At 36.8% G+C, this 16,524-nt stretch overlaps 1 protein-coding gene across 1 annotated transcript in view; it reads left to right on the top strand.

The window, feature by feature from the left end:
• Nucleotides 1–16,524, top strand: part of EML6 (EMAP like 6) — a 139,165-nt gene that overhangs the window by 35,094 nt on the left and 87,547 nt on the right. The window contains 1 exon segment of the mRNA XM_040553503.1: nt 15,895–16,054. Within this exon segment, the coding sequence (XP_040409437.1) occupies nt 15,895–16,054 (160 nt within the window).

Below are 16,524 nucleotides of genomic sequence, written 5' to 3'. Positions count from 1 at the left end.
TCTTTTACAATCAATACCTCTTTTATGCAAGGCTGGTATGTATGTATCTTGAACTGTGATGCATTTTATGTGTCTTACTTGTAGATGGCATAGAATGGCTTTGTAATCTTTTCTTTTAATAAAAGCTCTCTCCTCTAAAATGACAAAGTCAACAGGATATTAAAAATGATGTGATGTCTTACTAAGTGTGGACTGCTAATGCTCGTTCTTCAAATTGGTGTCATTTTAGTTTGGTACTTAAGCACTGTCAGTTGCAAAGACAGTGTAATTATTTACATTTTGGTATTAGTTGTTGAAAAAGAGAGAATTTCATGGCCTAGTGAATAAGGAGGTAGACCACTTTAGGGGATATCCAAGTTAAGAATTTGTTCAGCCTTAAATTTTGTACTGATCATAAGGGGGAGGACCATGTTTTACCTTTTGCCAGTTTATTGAAACACTTCTGTTGTAAGTCTGATCAGGGTCCTTCTATAGGCAGTGGTGAAAGAGAATTTCATCCCGAGGGTTGTTTGAAATAGGCATCATGTAGGTCTCCTTTGATTCTTTTTAGCATCATAGAAATTATTCTCTGGAGATTTTTGTGAAGATAAGCTTGTAATAAGATTTGTGAAGTGCTGCATTCATATGTACACAGATCATCTGAATTTGTCTTCAGGCTTTTGTTTACTGCTACTCCTCACAGTTTTAAATGGGCTTTGCTCATTGACACTGTTAACACCCACAATATGTGCTATCTTCATTAAAACAACTCTGTTACTGATTGTGCTAATCTTACCTCACAGGACTAAAATAAGAAGTGGAATCATTTAAGAGATATTGTTTAATGCTTCATGCTCATCTTCTATACTTAAAGAAGGGAAAAGAGGCCTATTTTCTGTAGTGTTTGGTACTTGGAAGCCATCAAAGCTTTACAGAATTTTACCTGCAATTAAGGTAGACAGCCTGAGCCTCTTTGAACTTTATGATTTCTTTTGCTTTAAGTAATATTCATTTATGATGCCACCATTTGTAGAATAGAGACATTTGGTAGAAGTAGCTTCTGCTGCCATCTGCAGCAGAGGAGCTGGTGAATCTTGGTGGCAGAGCAGAGAGAAGGGATGCCTGGTGCACCTGCATCTGTCTTTTGTACTGTCCCCAGGATATACACCATGGGCTTTGTTAGACATAGAATGTATTCTAGCTTGAATGTGCTTATTCTTTATGGTGTATATACAGATTGTGCACATGTATATATAGGCTTTCCAGAAGTGCTCACATTAACAGGAGTACATGTATTCTTCCTAAATATCATTAAAATACTATGTTAGTATTAACTCCTGATTTTTGGAATTGTAATCTCAAGAATAAGATTTTATATCATAAATGTCTAAGAAGTCATTTGATTTTCTAGTCCCTATGAACTAGTTTCTCATCCAAAAGCACTGCTCCTGCCCACAGTAGTATGGAAAATACATTTTTAGAGCTTATATGGTCTTCTGTGAGACTCCAAGATGCAAAAGCAAAGAAAAATTTTACTTTGACTTTTATAATTAGTATTAACATTTACATTTGAAGCTATTTTTCTTCTTTTACTTGGTTAGACAGTGGGCTGATGGAGTAATAAAATTGACTTTGAAATGGACTTTCTCATTCCTCAGGCAGTCTGCTTTTGTGTGGACCACTGTGCTAGGGTGAATTTGATGTACAGACTAACTAATAAAGCCATTTACTTTTTTTTTCTTGGTTTCATTCATTCATTTTTTAAAGGAAAGCATAAAAAGTACTTATATAACATCATGGTAAATGACTTAGAGAAAATACTCAATAATAACAGGAAAATATCAACAGTGAAATTTAAAGTGGAGAAACTAAAACCTTTTTTTTCGTGACTGTACACATTTTAATATTATGCATCGTACAATTATGCTAACTCATAAAAAGAATCAATGAACCAAGAAAGAGAGGTAATCAGGAAAAGCTCTTTTTTTTTTTTTAAATCTGTATATACACTTATTTAAATTCTAAAAATAACCAATATGAATTTCTGTCTTTCACCAGACACAAGTGAGAGAAACTTGTTTAATTCACATATCTTTAGGGTTTTACACCTCTATGGCAGAGGGTAATACTTTCATACTTCATAGTGATATTCAGCAATATTTCTATGTGTTGAGTGTAGGAAGATTTTTAAGGGCTTTCAATGTGTTTATGTAGTTCTTACAGCATTTTTAGTAGTTTTAATAGGAAACATGGGTCTCTCAGTAAAATATGTGAGTGATAGGATGTTTTTTGTTAGCCAGTATCGTAAAAAATACAACCATTACAAAAACTTGGCAGAATTTGACTGAAATAAATTTGGAAAAATGACAGCTTATTGAAATACTTTGAATTACAGTTCTCAGATTGACAAAGGCTGCAAGTTATAATGTCTATAGTCACCACTTATCTGCTGTTTGTGAAGAAGTAACTTTAGGTTTCCTTTTGCAGATACGTTTGGTATCTGCCATTCTTTGTAGTGGAAATATTTATATAAGCTGCCCTTAGGAAGAAAGTGTGATTTATTTATCATGATGAAGAGGGAGGCGCTGAGCTAACTGTACATATGTTTTGTTATCTTTTACTTAGGCCCCTTAACCTACAGTCCTTTAACCTTCACAGTGCCTTTCAGTGAGTAACAGCTAGAAGGAGGTGAGATACATGCTCTGACAGTAAACTTCCATCCAGTTGGTAGCAGTAACGTGCAGTTTGAGAAATTGTGTTCACTTCAAAGTTCTGAGAAGATAGAAATCTGGGTAGTTGCATAGATTTCAGTTGCTGCTACAATCAAGAAATCAAATTAGATATTTTCACCTCCAGTCTCCCCATTCCCAGCTCCTGCATCCAGTGTAATACTTGGAGATGGAAGGAGCAATGGTAGCTGAAGTCCTGTTACCCACATACAGGATCTTCAGAGCGTATTCCAGGATCAAACAGATATGCTTTGGTGGTCGTTTTCTAAGGCACATGAGCTGGATGTATGCAGGCACATTTTCACAAGTGGAGCAAAACATATCTGACCCTGAGAGAGAAATCTTGGAAAATTTCAGTTTGAACAACTGAGTTTCAGAAGTATTTTAAATAACTATAGGCAGCACTATGAGACAGATTTCTGTTAAAATTGCATCCTTTGATTAAGTAATGACTTTAATTCAGTATAAAGCTTCAAAATGAGCTACCTTTCCTTAGACATTTGAAAACATCCACTTGATAACAGCCAAGTGAACACCTGAACTACGTGAGATACTTTATAAAATGTGTCTTAGACACAGATTCCAAAGACCTAGTCTGTGGAATCAATTCTGTGCTATCAAATTAATGTGGATGTGATCTTTACCTTTTTTTCTGATAAAAACAGCTCAATTCTGTGAGGATTTTCAGTGATCTAACACCAGTTAAGCATACATTTTTCTTTAGAGGAGTCTTTCACCTCTAGTTAACCTGCAGAACTTGAAAAAAAAAAAATAGAAATCAGATGTTGTAAATAGGAATGGACAGTTAAAATACCTGTACCTGGATTTGCCAGGTTTGTCAGTTTGTAACAAACCTGGATCAGCTGGAAGAGGGATGGGAGAGAAATAGGGGGTTAGATGCAAAATTTTTTTTGTTAGATTGGACTCAGAGAAGCTGCTCAAGAGGCTTGGTAAGCACTTATTAAGCTTATTTATGCTTTTCCAAACAACAACAAGCAGTACCTTATTTTCCAGTTTTGTTTGTTGAAGAAATTGAAAATTAATTCCTCAAATCTTTTAGTATTTTTATTAGTTTAAAGGTATGATCTTTCCCTACCATTAGTTCATTTTTTTATTGCCTACGTTGCAGTTACAAACAACATTCCACTTAGCTTGTTTCAAATCAGCAGTGGTTGAAATCAGCTGAGTTGCAATGACTCATAGAACCTGTGCTAGAAAGGAGAGAAGGCTAAAGGTAAGCAGGGGAAATGCTGATATTAATTTCTAAATTTGTTTCTTTGGTATTCTAGTGCTTGCTTTTCTAGATTTTATATCTCAAGTATTGATATGTTGTTGGTGAACTGTTTGGTTGTTTTTTACTATGATGCTGGAAACTTCGTCACTGGAAGTATAACAGTGTGGTAAAACCAAGGCTTTCTTTTTAATCTTTAATTATTATTATTTTAAATAAAAAGTGGTATTTATCTGCTATTTGTATATTAATAGTCTATAGCTGAGTGATATGCCTTTCATCTGTAGCAGTTAGAATAGGCTCTGTGTAACTAGGTAAATTCTGTAACGTAGGAAGTTTAGCATGTAAGTGTACTGTTAGATGTGCTCTAGCAACATCTTGAAAATCTTGTGGTAATTGGTAACTGAGGTACAGAATCTTTATGTAATCTCATACACAATAGACGCTTGATACTTATAATCTTCAGGTTGTTTCAGACAAAATAAGCTAACAAATGTTACATTCATTTTAGTAAATGCACTTCCTAAAAAAATTTTCATGGTTTATTGTATAAAAGCTTCTTAAATTTGATTTGCTTGGAAAAAGGAACATAGAATTAGAATATGTATGTATTAAAGGTAGTCTTCAAGTCTTTTAAGAATAGTGTTTGTATTTGTGTTGTACACAATTAGCTGGTGAAATAGAATTTCAGAAGCCTAATGAGTACTCATAAAACCGATGCTTCTGACCTTGTGACTGATGTATTGTAACTAGAAATTTAGCTTATAGACCTAATTTAGCGTTAAATGCAATTTCTATATGTTCTGCTATGTTCTCAGCTTCGATGTAATCTTTGTCAATATGTGCTTCAGCACACCAAACAGGGAGCAGAATTTCTGTACATTTATACTAGATTTGCATTCCCATTTCTGTTATTTTTCAACCCCTGAAGTATAGGGAAAGATAACCTCTTTGAAAACCCAAGAGAGCAGGAGCTTTCAGCTGATTACTACGAAACAGCATAAACAATTTTGTCCTCCTTACAGTTCTTAGGGAGTGACATGTCTCTGCTTAGGCCAAGTGGAAAGAGAGATCAGAATTAAAGAAGAGCATAGCCAACCTCAGACACCTAACCATGCTGAGTTATAAGTTTGACAGTTCTATTGCTAGCAGAAGTCCTAAAACTAGAGTATATTCCATATATATAACCAATGCATCACTCCATTCGTTACATGTCTCCCAATACAGAACAATCAGTAAAGATTAACAACTTTTTTGCATGTGTTGGCTAATGTAGATACATCCAATTCCCATGTACTGTGCAAGATTCTGCTACTAATTATACCTAGAAGTCCATTAGCATGTGGAGGTTCAACTGGCCACACAACATAAACTGTTGTCATTCAGAAAGTACAGAAGGAAACCTAAATCTAATCCCTTGTCCACCACAGGAGAATTCTTTTATCTCCCTCAGTGTGATCTGATTATTATCTGTTGTACCATACCATGTTTTTGAAAAGTAATGAAATTGATGGTCTTGCCTTTGCGTATCTGTGAGGTAACAAGAAATGTCAGTTGGCTGTATTCAAAGGAAGAGAAAGCCTTTTCAGTAGCACTGAAAGCTCCACATAGTCTAGGGCAGCTAAAATTAATGTTTTCCTGCAGCCACACTTAGTATTACCACATTTATCATTTCTGTAGACATGTATTGTAGACTTCTTTCCGCATAAAAAAGAGTTATCATCTGCTTCCAACTGATCAAATGCAGCTCGGCCTTTGTTCACTTGACATAAAATTGAGTCAACATCTCATTCTTCCCTACTTCTTTCTATTAAAGTGCTTAAACTCAAAATGTTGTGTGACAGATTTATCATGAGTAGAATGCCTGAGTAGGAAACAGCAGTAATGTAACTTATTGCACGTGAAATAAAAACACTTTTCCTGGGTGGAAAATCCTTATCTCTGCTAATCAGTTGGAGGCAAACATATGCAAATATATATATTATCCCTGTGTGAATTTTTAAACAAGATCCTGTGAGTTTTGTCAGTTCACGCAACTTGTCATAGATGTGAATATACCCAGGGATTTTCAACAAGATAAGATGAAATTTGTTAAACTAAAAATTAAAGTGGGAGTGATCCAGAAAAGTTATGAGAGTGGCTTTTTTTTTTTTTTTTTTTTTCCTTGTTCTCTATGATATTTCTCCTTGACCATTCTTCTCTGGGCTTTCTTGCTTATTGTGTCTTCTTCTTGTCTTCTCCAATGTTTTATTCATATTGTAGCTCCCTCTTGATCCCTCTTTTTGTTAGCGATGTGTATTGTCTGTCCTGTTCCCGAGGCTTTCTTCTGATTTCCTCTCTCCTCTTTCTCAGATGTATCTGCAAATGTTTTGACTTGGATTGTGTCTTGAGTGATCTGCATAGTTACAGCTATATTCCCTGATGACTGCTAGCTATACAGAAAGTAGAATAGATCCAGGAAATCCCAAAGCAGTTAATTACTGAATCAGCCTCCGGAAAGAATACCTTCAGCTGTGCTGTCAAGCATAGGACCCATCTGTAGCAACTATAGTGCAACTTGATTGACATCATCATGCTTTGGGCAATTAATTAGTGCACAGATATTTACTGTTCATTGTGACCACCAGTTTTTGAGCTGACTGGCCTAGTCTTTGCCTGAATTATGTTCACACCCATACTTTTGGGAGAAAAGGCACAGCTATGTTCAGTCCATTTTTAGTCTTTTCAGCTCCAGAGTGTGATGAAATCAGAAAAATAGGCAGTTTGATTGCTAGCAGCACTGTGCAGTTGGTGTCGTCTGCTTTGGCTGCATTTTGAATCTGGTATTTGAGCAGAGTCAAGCTGAAATAAGGTGAACACAGGAAATAAAGGAGGTCACAACATGCGACAGTGATCATAATTTCTTCAGTCACAGATTTTATCTGAAGTATAAATTGTATTTGCAGTCAGAGTGTTCAGACTGACCTTAAAATTATGAATAATAGATGAATGCAAAGGTTTTTCTTTACAACTGATTGTTTCAGCTTCATCTTACCAATTTTGCAAAATTGCAATATTTATATCAAAAAGTGCCATGTGTATCTGTCTTTGGTATTTCATGTATTTTGGCCAGAGTCTTTTCAGTCTTAATGTTATGTTTAATTTTGCTGTGGTTGCTATGATTTTCACACTTATATATCCATAACTTTCAAGTAGAGCAAAGAACGAAACACTGCAGCAAGAGGTTGTCCAGAAATCCTTCAGTTATCTGAAAAAACTATTCTTTCTCATTTCTAATTTATAATTTTGATAGCTTCTCTTGCTGTTTCTACAGAAACAAGCAAACAACCAAAACACACACACAAAACAAACAACCCAACAACAACACCCCCCACAACCCCCTCAAAAAAAGGTTTTATTTTAGACCAGAAAAAGTGCAGTAGCTGTTTTAGCCAAACCACACACACCTGTGCAGTTTTAGTCAGCTCATGATTGCCTAGCAGCATCTCTGCCCTTCTCTTAATCCAGGCCAAGACCCTCTATTTCCATTATCTTTAGCTCTTCCCTGGAAAAAATAGTCATACCATGTTACATATGAAAATTTCCAGCACTCTTATACTTTTGTCATTTGGGGGGTTATTTTCAAATATTTGCAGAATGCTGAAATAATAAGCATGAATGCAAATATAATTACACTCAGATGGAAACACTGTGCATGCATGTGAAAGCTGAAGGAGGAAAATGGTATATGGTAGTGTAATTTGAGAATTATACAGTAGCATGTGTCTGGTCTACTGCAGCTAATAAGCAATACTGCATATTTTTCCCAGATCACTTGTTCAAAAAACACAATTCATGAGCACATCAACAGTTATTTATACTTACCTTTCAATGACCTTTATTAAACATGCTTTGGATAAAATCTCCTAAGGCTTCCTTTCACTGGCAGAAACTTGGAGCTGAAAAATACTTGTGAGATATGTACAAAATAAATATGCCATCAGAGAACCATATGACCTTTGTGCTACTGCAGCCATGTGTGATGAGGAGCCATGGTGCTGCAGGACTGTGCTGCAGTGCCATTCCCTTTTATTAAATCTGCCATTTTTTCTGTCTGTACAGATGCATAGGACTGTAAATCACAGCTGGCCTCAAAGTGCAGAACATTTTTGCTAAAAAAAAGTAACAATTACATTTTAAGAGATTTTTTCTCTTGCTTCTTTTCACTTCTGTTACTGGGGGGACATTCTAATCACTTGATCAAAACCAATTTAATCTTTAAGTCTGACCTGACTCTATGAACCTGCTGCAGCTCTGTGCTGCAACCACAATTCGTGTGTTCAGCAAGGTTATGTACCCCACCTCATGGGCCTGATCTGCCAAGGCTTCTAATAAGCTCTGAGCAGCCAAGCAGACTTTACTGAAATGTGGTGGGATAACTCTGTAGGCTCAAGTAACAAACAATGGCCCAGAACTGGTCAGCAGTAATTGCCCGAGGACAGAGAGGAGTACTTCTAGAGTGGCAGGAATGGCTATAACTTTGCAAGATGCTGACGCTGTTACACCCCATGCTAGTTGTGGAAAAAGTCAGAAATAACATCTATGTCAAAAACCCCCTTGTGTTTCCAGGACACTTTCAGTATCCTTAGCGTACCAAAGGCTATTAATGAGTATGCTTCAAACACCTTTAGCAACACCAGTTGTGCTTTCTGTCTTCTCTGTAAGTGATTACACTTAGGCTCAGTTTGTGGCCAGGACCCGTTTGGAATGCCGAACCAACATAGGGATTTTCAATCACAGTCTGTGTTGACTTCATTCAAAAATGTAGGTGTTCGCTTCCTCTGACAAGCAGATGGTCACTGTCTGAGGCAGGCCCCCAGATTCAGAAACAGATTCTCTGTTGTTGAGAAAGTTAGCCTGCAATGACTTGCTCTAGGTAGGAAGCCAGTGCAGAGTTATGAATAAATGCTAGAACAGCTAACTGTATCACTCTTCTTCCTACACGTGGAATATGAAAGGGGAAAGCAAGCAGTAAAATAGTTAGTAAGTACTTAGACCTAAAATATAAGTTATTTGCCAGATGGTCTTAAATGCATGTTTCTGTATGCATCTGCTCCTCTGGGTTCTGAATGGGCAAATTATTACCTTATCAAAAACAAGGCAGTGAATTAAAGTTCTGTCACTGTCCTTACTCAGAGGTGTTTCCATGAACATTCATATTTTTTCAGAACAAGTAAGTTCTGTACCTCTGTTGTTTGCAACAAGTAGGTGGCAATATTTTGTGTATTTCAAAGTATTACTACAGCTATACTTTCACATGTGTAAAAAGTAATTAAATTGAATGTGTGTGCATTAATTGTATTATGCATACTTATAAATGCACGTACACACGCAGGCTCGGTGTATCAGAGCTACCAGATCTCTGCGGTCCCTTTTCTCCCAGTGAACCTTGCTTCATACACGTGCCATACACTCACATAGCCCCTGTCACTTGTGCAGTGGTACCTGCCATACAGAATTGCACGTGCGGTGTGGGATCTGCCAGCCAGCTCTTTTCTGCACCCAGGGTTCTCAAGCTTGCACTTAAAGGGCAAAAAGTCACAAGCTGTGCTTGTGTATGAGTAGCAATCTCCTTCATTATCAAGAGGTTGATTATCATTGAGTGATAGTTATGTTGTTTGTGTTTCAGAATTAACTTAAGAGGAGACTATACAATTATATGCAGACTGAGGCCATCAAATTCCTCCAAACTTTTCTTCCTATTTTTTTTCCCCCAACATGATCTAGTGTGGTGTATGTGGGTTGCTTTGTTCTTCACTTGTTCCACTTCTTTTTTCCTGGCTTCCCTTTCCTTCCTGTTGTTCTTATGGTCCTGCAGGTCACCATGTTTGCTTTCACTTAACTGCTGGTGTTCCATTGCTCCTTTTAATTGGACTTGGTTATGTTTTGTGTTGTGTTCAGTAATAGGGGTCAGGCTGCATCTTGCCTTATTTTTCCGATAATACTGGTCTGTCTGTACAGTGAGTTACAGACCTCCTTTTTGGCCCCACAGCTGAGGAGAGAAACAAATTTTTTCCTGTGAAATGAGGAATGCCGGGAAGTGTTAGTTTTCTTTGCTGACATGTGAAAGCAGCTCTGTCCTTAGCATTGTATGAGCAGTAGAATGAAGCTGAAGAGATCCATGGTCTTCAGACATGCCTGCTGGCCTGTCAGGATCTTGAAAGTGTCACTTCATTCTCCACTGAGAGCTAACAGTGCAGAGCAGAAGGAGGCAACCAAGAAGAAAATACCTACTGGCACATAATGGCCTATTTCAGGATAGGCTTGGAGCTTCTTGAAGCATTTTGAAAAAAAAATTCCAGAGATGTTTTTACTATGGAGAAATAGTCTTAATAAAATGGTTCTGTTATTTATGTGTCCATTATTCAAGCATAGCACAGTCAGTGCCCTGAGTACTTCCCAAGAAGTTTGACCTAAATTCTGAGGAAAAAACACTATGTTCTCTGTTCTGGTAAGCTGTAGATTTTGTATCAGACTTTGAGCAAGAAAGTATCAACTCTTTCATTTATTTGCAAATTAATCATATACAGACAGTATCTGTATTGCTATGGAATTTGAATTTAAATTTACCTCACATTCTACATTGTGTAGCATTGTGTTAACATAAAACTGCATAATTCTCTAAAGGTTTGTCTGAACATGCAAATTATTGCAATTTTAAAATAGGATGAGTTTGGAGTAGAGAATGATTTATAATGGTCTATCTATCTAGATTTATTTTAGAATAGTGTCAAGTTAGCAAGCTGCTTTAAGGTGCAAAAAAGCCCTAGCAATGAGAATGGATTGCGTTATCGAGAGATGGGTGACAAAGCTAACCATCTTTCCAAAAGCAATTCTTGTTTGTTAGGTGAGACATTCTGGAAAGTAGTTGTAATTTGTCTAAACAGTGTATTTGCTTGATCCATGTTAGTCAAGGAATAGTTAATAGGATGGTTATAAAGAGATTCAATTTAATACGGCATTCATAAATAGTAAAAATTATATGTTCACAACAGTAAAAGCAAATGTTCATCCTTTGGCTGCTTCAGTGAAAAAGTATTTTGACTACCTGACGAGGTTTGTGATAATTAATTAAAAGACACAGGATATAGTGAGCTTCAGACTTCTGTCTGTTGTCTGATACACCCGTTTCAATATCTCAATGAGCCTATCAATTTCATATGTATGTATTAAAGATAACAGGAGTAGCTTTCTTCTTGCAGCATCAAGGATCAGTTAGCTAATGCAAGTAAACTGCTGTGAGCCAAAATGCATTTTTACTTTGATTACTTCAGACTTTTGATGTATTTTGGTATGTAGAATCATAGAAAAGTCTGGTTTGGAAGGGGCCTCCAGAGATCATCCAGTCCAACTTTCTTTTGAGAGCACAGCCTTAGACTAGGTTATCCAGGGTCCTGTCAAACTAAGGAATCATTTCCAGCAAGGGAGATTCTATCACTTCTCTATGCAACCTACCCCAATGTTTAATTCTTCCCACAGTTAAGAGTGTTTTTCTTATATCCAGACAGAATCTTCCACGAAGCGACTTGTGTCGCTTGCTTTATTTCCTCTCACCATCCATCCTCAAGAAAACTGTACCTCCAGTTTCTCTGTAACTACCTTTGAGGTACTGAAAGAACATCAAATGCATTCTGAACCTCCTCTTTCTGAAGCATCTCTTCCTTAACTGTGGTCAATCAATTCTCTCATCCCCTTTTTGTTCTTCCCAGTCATTCTTTGTTTCTAGTGTCTGTAATTCTCTGATTCCTTGACTATGTATTTGATGAAGGAAAAAATGGCTTTATTGGTGGTTTGGGAATAATTTAAATGCAAAAATTAAAATTTAATATTCAATGTAAAGATGTAGAAGTGGTTTGTTTTCCATAAACTTTTCTACTTCTGAGTTTTAAACCTGAAATCTATATTATATGTATATAAATCTATAGAAACTGTTACAGGAAACAAACAAAAATACATTATAGACAAGAAGCAAATACATCCAATCCCTTGAAATTCTAATGTGGGTATAAAGGAAAAAGAAAATCTTGGAGCAGGATATTGTTGCAACAGAAATTGCGGAGGTAGGAAGAGTTTACCATCTGGCAAGGCCCTCAGACCAGATGGATCCACTAATGACTTTTGTAAAGCATTTCATCAGACTCTGTTGGAACGCATGACTGGCATCTTTAGTTATCCTAATTAAACAGGGTTCCAGCCTTGGATGCTAGATTTGTAATCATTGATCTTGGAAGTGAAGGAAAAGAAAACGGTCCCCAAAATCTCTTTTTCCTTATAGATCGTTTTATTAATAAGGTGTAATGTTAAGATACTACGTAAAATTTATTGGTTCTTCTTAAATGGATTGTTTGGTTAAAAAAAATGCCTATTACGGTGCTTTTATGAAAAATCTCTTGTTGCAAACACATCAGAGTGCTTTGGGAATTCAGTTAGCTTTATGCATCCACAAAAGCGTTCAGCTGCTCAGAGGAGCAGACTGCCAGAAAGCTCCTCACTTTCTTTGCCTTCTCTGGAAGGAGGGGAACATGCGCTTCCCAAGCAGTCATCCCTGTCTTGTACCCTACACGTGCATCTGTTCCTGTTACTGTTCCCACAGAGAGAAGGTCGAGATGTGTGGGAAAGTGACTGCTGCCACTGGCCAATCGTACCAGCAGCAGTAACTGGTACTCTTGCCCTGCCTATGTTCTGCCTTAGCTCTTTGTGTGGGGTGGAAGAACTGCCCATAAGGCAAGACAAAGTCAACTTCCTCTTCACACAAACCTGGAAAGTAGGGAGAATTTTTCGTGTGAAATTTGTTCTGTGTACCCTGCTTAGGTCCTGTGGGAGGGACTATGCCCTGGTCTGTGAGGGCACTGCCCGTGCTGCAGTAACTCTGACTTACACTAATGCATCTCAAACAGGTATCTGCAGGCCTATTGCCCGTGGCTTGCAGAAAACTGTCTGGTTGTGTAATAAAGCCTATTCTGTTTCTAGCTCTTCTGCCTGTTGGAAAGAACAGGAAATAATTCCTTAACAGTGTTTTTGTGTACCATAATTGGCAGTTGTTTAAATACATAATCTGTTCTAATCATATTTTTATCTTGCACTAATTATCATAGTATTTCAGTACTTTCCAGTGGTGCAAGTAGTGATGTGGCTTCACTATAAATGGTTTAAATATAAGATAGGATGTTTGCTTAGAAAGGTGGAAGAAATGCACCTGTCAGTTGGAAACAGAAGAGTGAGGTTTATACTCAATTTTAAAAGGTGTAGAAGGGCACAGAACCTGTGCCAGCAGGAAATCTTATGATCTGGAGGTAGGAGGAGAAAATAGATTAAATACTTGCACATACGGGTTTTGTATTTTAATTTGCAACAAACGTGGAATTCATATATACAGTTACTCAGTCACCAAGATTTGTTCTTGAAATTAGACTCCATTTCCTTACTCCATAATCCACTGTTCTGTCTGCCAAAAAAGAACGCTTGGTTATCTGACAGCCAGACTGAACGTAGGCAGTTGTAGTGCATTGTCAAGGCTGTGAGCGGGAAAGGAATGTCCTTAGCAGTTCCGAAAAATCAGGCTATGTGTTTAGGTGCCAAAAGCTGATATTGGGTCCTAATTTTAGATGCACCATTAGTTGACTTCATGCATCAAAAAGGATAAAGCAAATAACAGATATGTTTGGTACGGACGTATTTAGGTTGTAGGGAATGTGTTGTTGTTCATATCCAGGAACAGAAATACCAAACGTAAGACAGGAAGTTGTAGTATGTGGAAGCCAAACTGTACAAAACAGTGGTAGATGTAATTAAGCTGTAATTCTGTTCTAATAGTGAGATAGATTAGTTCAATTAATCTTTTCCATCTGGTTTTTATTTTTATCATTGAAGAAAAGTAATCTAACTGAATTATAAGTATCAGAACTTAAATATGGTGGAGTCATCCTTTATTCCCCTAGTGAACTAGTTGACACAGTGAAATGTAGAATCCAAGCCTAAGAAGAAAAGGAGAAATGAGCAAGTGCAGGAGAAGATAAAATTGTTTTATTGGACATTATGCTATACGCGTACTTTTTTGCATGAATTGTTCTTGAACATGAAAAAATGAGTACATATGTTTTTGAAATATCCTTAAGGTTTTTTTTTTTTTTTTTTTTTTAATGAATCTTCTCTGTAATTAGTATTATCTACTACTGGAATAGAAAAAAATAGCTGCCCTAAGCCATCTGTTGAATGCCAATTTATTAATAGAATATTTTTTCGTAATTCCATCTGTAGCTCAGACATTGTTCTAATTTGTTTCCTGAATAGCAGTGTAAAACTGTCTTTGTATTCCTATTACCTTAGGGAGAGTTTTTTATTATTAACATCCCCAGGCTAGATTTTCAAACTAGATCCTTTGGGCTTTGTCAAAGAGAATATTTTAAGGGTTGAAGGATAGACTGACAATAGCTCAGAATAATTGCAAAGAGTAGTTTCTGGTACTGTGTCACTACTGATAGCATGCATTACTCTTTTGTTAACATGGGATGAAGTTTGCTAAGTGGCAGCCTTCTGTCTTTTTGTGTTACAATGAAAATCTGTTGTGTGTGATGAGGAAGATATATATTTCTTTTTTACATGATGTTACTACGTGGTTCCAGAATATTTGACATCTAAGAGAAATGCTCCCAGCTCAAGATAGAAATAAATATTGAAGTTCACAATTAGGCATGGGAGTGAGAAAGATACTGTGGGCTGACTGGTGGAGATTTCCGTATCTGAAGGAATGTGCATGGAGGTGTATTTTGATTCTGCTAATAGAACCGGCATTAGAGCAGCTTGTAGTAACATGTCTGTGCACAAATACTACAGAAAAGAAAAAAGTTGAGAGGCTTGTGTTTAATAAATATGTAATACAGAGCTGGTCAAGGAATTGTACTGAACACCAGTGGAGTTGATCACTGACAACCAGGAAACAGTTTTTTAAACACTGCCACCTTTCTTGGGCTTAAGTAATAGAAATGATGCTTGACACAAAGGCTTTTGTGCAAAGTGCTATTTCTAATTGGCTGTTACAGAAAAATGAAGTGAACTCACAAAGGTACAGTAAATTTTACCTCTCCTTGGGTGGCAGTAACTAAAAGGATATCTTAAAATACAGAATCACAGATTCACAGAATGGACGAGGTTGGAAGGAATATCTGAAGATCATCTAGTCCAACCCCCCTGTCAAGCAGGATCACCTAGAGCACGTTGCTCAGGTTGGCATCCAGGCAGGTTTTGAGTATCTCCAGAGAAGGAGACTCCACAACCTCTCTGGGCAACCTGTTCCAGTGCTCTGTCACCCTCACAGTAAAGAAGTGCCCTCTCATATTCAGCTGGAACTTCCTGTGCTTCAGTTTGTGCCCGTTGCCTCTCAATAAAACAAATATTGTTCTTCAAATACAGGAGAAAGTTTGTTTTTGTATCCTCTAAGTCCATTTTTAAACTTCTAATTATGAGAAGATTTCTTGCATGTAAATTGTGAAAAATATTATTTATTCAGCTGCTCATCCATATTTCAGAATATTTAAGCTGATGTGTAGAAGTGGAATAAATTTTTGAAAATCACCCACTGAGTTCATAAAGCCATGAAAGACTAAGATAAAAACCCATGTAAAAAAATTCTGGTTACATTTTCCTTAAAATGTGTAGTTAAAACATTATTGCATGATCAATTGTATTCTGCAGTCACCATGTCAATCTCAAGCATATTATTTTAAGATATAAGTAGATAATGGGATAGACTGAGTTTTGAACACAGTTGATATGATAATTCAATATATTTATATAATAAATCAAAAGGAGATGGTTTTTGAGAACTAAGAAAAATTAAGTTTTAGTTTCATTTTTGCATTTTATACTGTTTTACTGATTGAGAAAGTGTATTGTAACTTAAATTGTATTCTGTTTCAGCCTTGCAGTTCACCCAGATAAAACTTTAGTAGCTACAGGGCAGGTTGGAAAGGACCCTTACATCTGCATCTGGGATTCCTACCGTGTACAGACTGTTTCTGTTCTTAAGGATGCACACACACATGGAGTTGCCTGCTTAGCTTTTGATTCAGATGGCCAGGTTTGTATATCTTCTTTCTCTGTGCTTTTAATTTAGTTTGATTTCTGATTCCAGGCGATATGCACATATAAGTATTTTGTATGTGTAGGTAGCTGCATTGCTGTAGTACTGAAATTCCTATTGCGATTAATTTTTTTAATGCAAGGACTGCAAATATTGTTCTTTCAAAGACCAAAACCTCAACCTAGAATTCAAGTAGATGCATTGGTTGTTGGACAAATACCCGTACAAGAAATGGCCCTCCCTGGCTCACACGTAATAGCTTCACCACATACTTAGCACCTACTGTTCAAAGAGACCATTTCCTGGCAGTCTTTACAATCCTGCAGCTTTTTTGGCAGAGGGACTCCAGTAATCTCACTGCTAAGAGTCTCATTGGCTGGGATACACAGTAAATTTAATTGAAAAGGGGGGGTTAGAACACAGAGTGTATGGTTTTGTACACTATTATATGATTATATGATATTTTT

Source organism: Cygnus olor, chromosome 3 (assembly GCF_009769625.2).
Source record: "Cygnus olor isolate bCygOlo1 chromosome 3, bCygOlo1.pri.v2, whole genome shotgun sequence".
NCBI classification, from domain to species: domain Eukaryota; kingdom Metazoa; phylum Chordata; class Aves; order Anseriformes; family Anatidae; genus Cygnus; species Cygnus olor.
This window is presented reverse-complemented; position numbering and strand designations above follow the sequence as displayed.